Source organism: Taudactylus pleione, unplaced genomic scaffold, assembly GCF_031769625.1.
Source record: "Taudactylus pleione unplaced genomic scaffold, aTauple2 ptg003355l, whole genome shotgun sequence".
In the NCBI taxonomy this organism is placed as follows: Eukaryota; Metazoa; Chordata; class Amphibia; order Anura; family Myobatrachidae; genus Taudactylus; species Taudactylus pleione.
In genome coordinates this window covers 83,012-87,522 of record NW_028287708.1, presented here as the reverse complement: position 1 = coordinate 87,522, position 4,511 = coordinate 83,012, and the positions used below count along the sequence as shown (strand labels likewise).

General features: G+C 43.2%; 1 protein-coding gene across 1 annotated transcript; it reads left to right on the top strand.

The window, feature by feature from the left end:
- The first annotated feature begins 1,959 nt into the window (after positions 1–1,959).
- LOC148430736 (olfactory receptor 5AP2-like) lies at positions 1,960–2,889 on the top strand. The gene has a single exon (XM_088466505.1). It carries the CDS (start codon positions 1,960–1,962, stop codon positions 2,887–2,889), a length of 930 nt encoding a protein of 309 aa, XP_088322631.1.
- The last annotated feature ends 1,622 nt before the right edge of the window (positions 2,890–4,511 follow it).

The window sequence follows — 4,511 nt, the reverse complement described above, 5'->3', positions numbered from 1 at the left end:
CCTTGCCCTGAATCACTGAACCCAGGTGCTGTGAGCTGGGGAAGGGGATATGTCGCAAGATGAAGTTAGGTGGCAACAGTGAGCCATTGATTCTGTGTGGGGCTGAAGGGACCCACTCACACAGGGAAGAAAGAGGAGGTGTGACAACTCCTAGAGGCTGCCCAGTGGACTCAGTCCAGGGAGGACTGAGGCAGACCAGTCAGGCCAGTGGGCTTTGAAACTGTGAAGTCTAGGAGGCTGTGTCCAGACCTGCAGTTGACAGGAAGGACCAAAATCTCTAAGACTGTGTCTATGTGAAGTTGTGGCAGCCAATCCAGTCCTGAAGGTCCGTGGCCAGACCTGTGAGAGACAGGACTAAGAGTTTTGGAGAGGCTGTCTACATGCAGACTAGCTGCCCATTATAGATAGGGGTCAAGTACCAAGCTAGTGCCCTGAGTGAGGGCTAGGTTGTTTTTGTTTTCCATTTCATGCTGTAAGCTGACAGTAAAACTTCATATACTTCATTTCTACTAGAGATGTGCGGTTCGGTTCTCCAGAAATCTGAATCCACCCGAATTTCATGAATCCGGGTAAATCCAAGTTATGGTTCTAATCTCCTGAGGAGATCCAGGTAAATCCAAGTCGTGGTTCTGATCTTTTTGCTGTTCAGAATTCAGATTCTAAACCCGAATTTCAGGTTTTGGATTGCATAAATGACATGATTTTATCTGTTTTTAAAAAATTTTTATCTATTTTTTATTTCAAATATCCAGATCCAAAACCAAAACCAAAACCACTTGAGGGTGGTTTGCAATACCAAATCCAGATCCAAAACCTTGAAGGAGATAAAGATCCAAAACCAAAACACGGGGGTCAGCGCACATCCCTAATTTTTACCATGGAAGCTGCCTATAGATATTTATTATACACCTAGACATTGCACCACTGACCCCTCTACCGAGCTAAAATTACCCCAGTATATCACAGTAGGCTGCAGCTCTACTCTCCTTCCTCACACTGCAAGTTTAAGTAAAGCATTTAAATACTTTTATACAATGACTGACATTTTTTATTTACACCGGCGTGTCCTGCCAAAGGGGTTTCCAAACCAACAACCGTGTGACTGACCACACTGATGCCACCACTGCTCACATACTGTTACCCTGTGTGGTACTGTAAGAACTGGGACATTATTGGTATGTCAATTGAATGTTCTCCCTTTATTTACATAGGTTTCCTCCCTTAGTCCCACAACATACTGAAGGTTAATTGACTTCTAAGAAAAGTTTGTGTGGTAGACAGTTTATATTGTAAGATGTCTAGTCAGGCAAGAATATACTCAGCGCTGCTTAATTTGGTGGCACTCCTTAGCCAGATCAGAGGGCCTGATTCAGACGCGGTAGCAAGTGCTATATGCTCGCAAGCAGGTCGATGGTGGGGCATTGCGCATGCACAGCATGCGCAATGCGCGTGCGCAAGCCCCGGAGCGAGATAGAAATTCTGTCGCTCCAGGACTCGCTACAAACAGGGCGGCTGTTGGTGTTGATCAACAGCTTGCCCCATTTTGTAGGTGGGGTGGGGGGGTGGCTGGACAAATGGAGACTGGGGCTTGCGGCAGACGAGACCCTACCACAAGGGTCTCGTCGCAAGCCCGATGGTCGCGATGGTCGTGACCATCACAACCATCACCTGGCCGCTCGCTAAAGCTGTGGGTGGTCACCCACAGCTTAGCGAGTGGCCAGGAGGCCGGGCTTTTTAAAGCAAAGCGGCCGCCCTGATTCAGAGCGAGCTCTCGCTTTTTGCGAGTGGCTCTGAATCAGGCCCAGAGGGTTTTATTTAAAAGGTAAATTATGTGAACATTTGCACTGTACTTCCTTACCTATGGCATATTTCCTGGCTTTATCTTCTATGTTGCATGATTCATGGATTATTTACTTGTTAAATTGATATTTATATTTTTTCTCCACCACAGGTTAAACAATGAGCATCATAAACAAAACACAAGTGAGAGTTTTTGTGTTCTCGGGTCTAACAGACAATGAGAAAGTTATCCCCTTCCTCTTCCTATTCTTCTTGCTTGTATACATAGTGACCATAGTTGCCAATGTTGGTATGATGGCTGTTGTCCATAGGACCTCCACCCTCCACACCCCAATGTACTATTTCCTCAGTTACCTCTCCCTGATTGACCTCAGCTACTCCTCAGTGATCACACCTAAAATGCTTTTTGACCTTCTGTCTAAGATAAAGTCCATCTCATTCACTGGTTGTGCTCTTCAGTTCTTCTTCTTTGCTGGCCTAGCAGTCACAGAGACTATCTTGCTCTCGAGCATGTCGTATGACCGATATATCGCTATCTGCCATCCTCTCTATTATGTCTCCATAATGACCAATAAAAAATGTTTACATCTGGTTTTTCTTTCTTTATCTATTGGCTTCTTGCAGTCATCAGTGCAGACCAGCTGTGTTTTCAGCCTCCAATACTGTGGATCAAACATTATAAACCACTTCTACTGTGACGTCCCTCCTCTGCTCTCATTGTCCTGCTCTAGAACTCTACCTTGTGATGTTATAACTATTTTCTTTGTATGTTCTTGTGGTGTTGGTTCTATGATGACAGTCCTGATATCATACACTCTAATTGTTTCTTCCATTTTACGGATGAAATCCAGTGAGGGTCGGCAGAAAGCATTCAGTACATGTTCCTCACATCTCATGTGTGTCTCCATCTTCTACGGGACTGTTTTCTTCATCTACCTGCGCCCATCTGCCAGTGTCTTTGATCAACGAGACAAGGTGATCTCTGTCTTCTACTCGGTGGTGATTCCCATGTTAAATCCACTTATATACAGTTTGAGGAACCAAGAGGTGAAAAAGATCATTATGGAAGTGGTGAAAAAGTCTCATTGAATTAGACAAAAATGTTCGTCATGTTCGCATGAGTTTTTCTATAAGTGTTTTCCACATGGAATGCAATTCTAGACAGCCATCTTGAAAATAAAAAAAATAACGCAGCATGGCTTTCTGTTGATTTCTATTTCCTGTATGGCTTATGACTCTGAAATAACTCAGTAACACATGGCCATGGCCAAAAGTTTTGAGAATGACACAAGTATTGGTTTTCACAAAGTTTGCTGCTTCAGTGTATTTAAACCTTTAAGTCAGATGTTACTATGGTATACTGAAGTAAAATTACAAGCATTTCATAAGTGTCAAAGGCTTTTATTGACAATTACATTAAGTTTATGCAAAGAGTCAATATTTGCAGTGTTGAACCTTCTTTTTCAAGACCTCTGCAATTCACTCTGGCATGCTGTCAATCAATTTCTGGGCCACATACTGACCAATGGCCACCCATTCTTGCCTAATCAATGCTTGGAGTTTGTTAGAATTTGTGGGTTTTTGTTTGTTCACCTGCCTCTTGAGGATTGACCACAAGTTCTCAATGGGATTAAGGTCTGGGGAGTTACCCGGCCATGACCCAAAATATCAATGTTTTGTTCCCAATGCCAATTAGTTATCACTTTTGCCTTATGGCAAGGTGCTCCATCATGCTGGAAAAGGCATTGTTCATCACCAAACTGTTCTTGGATGGTTGGGAGAAGTTGCTTTTGGAGGATGTTTTGGTACCATTCTTTATTCATGGATGCTTTACTGTTGGCATGACACTGGACAAAGACTTTTGGAGGATGGCCTGGTGTCAAGAAGGGCAGCAAAGAAGTGACTTCTCTCGAGGAAAAACATTTTGGACAGACTGACATTCTGCAAAAGGTACAGGGATTTGACTGCTGAGGACTGTAGTAAAGTTATTTTCTCTGATGAATCCCTTTCAGATTGTTTGGGGCATCTGGAAAAATGATTGTCCGAAGAAGGAAAGGTAAGCACTACCATCAGTCCTGTGTCATGCCAACAGTAAAGCATCCAGAGACCATTCATGTGTGGGGTTGCTTCTCAGCCAAGGGAGTGGGCTCACTCACAATGTTGGCTAAGAACACAGCCATGAATAAAGAATGGTACCAAAACGTCCTCCAAGAGCAACTTCTCCCAACCATCCAAGAACAGTTTGGTGACAAACAATGCCTCTTCCTTCATGATGGAGCACCTTGCCTTAAGGTAAAAATTATAACTAATTGACTCGGGGAACAAAATATAAAACTTTGAGTCCATGGCCAGCAAACTCCCCAGACCTTAATCCCATTGAGAACTTGTGGTCAATCCTCAAGAGGCAGGTGGACATACAAAATCCCACAAATTCTGACAATCTCCAAGCATTGATTAGGCAAGAATGGGTGGCCATCGGTCAGTATGTGACCCAGAAGTTGATTGACAGCATGCTAGGGCGAATTGCAGAGGTCTTGAAAAAGAAGGGTCAACACTGCAAATATTGGCTCTGTGCATAAACTTAATGTAATTGTCAATAAAAGCCTTTGACACTTATGAAATGCTTGTAATTTTACTTCAGTATACCACAGTAACATCTGACAAAAAGGTCTAAAAACACTGAAGCAGCAAACTTTGTGAAAACCAATACT

What these genes read in the sequence shown, in the direction of transcription:
- LOC148430736 (XM_088466505.1), top strand. Translation starts at nt 1,960, where the DNA reads ATGAGCATCATAAACAAAACACAAGTGAGAGTTTTTGTGTTCTCGGGT.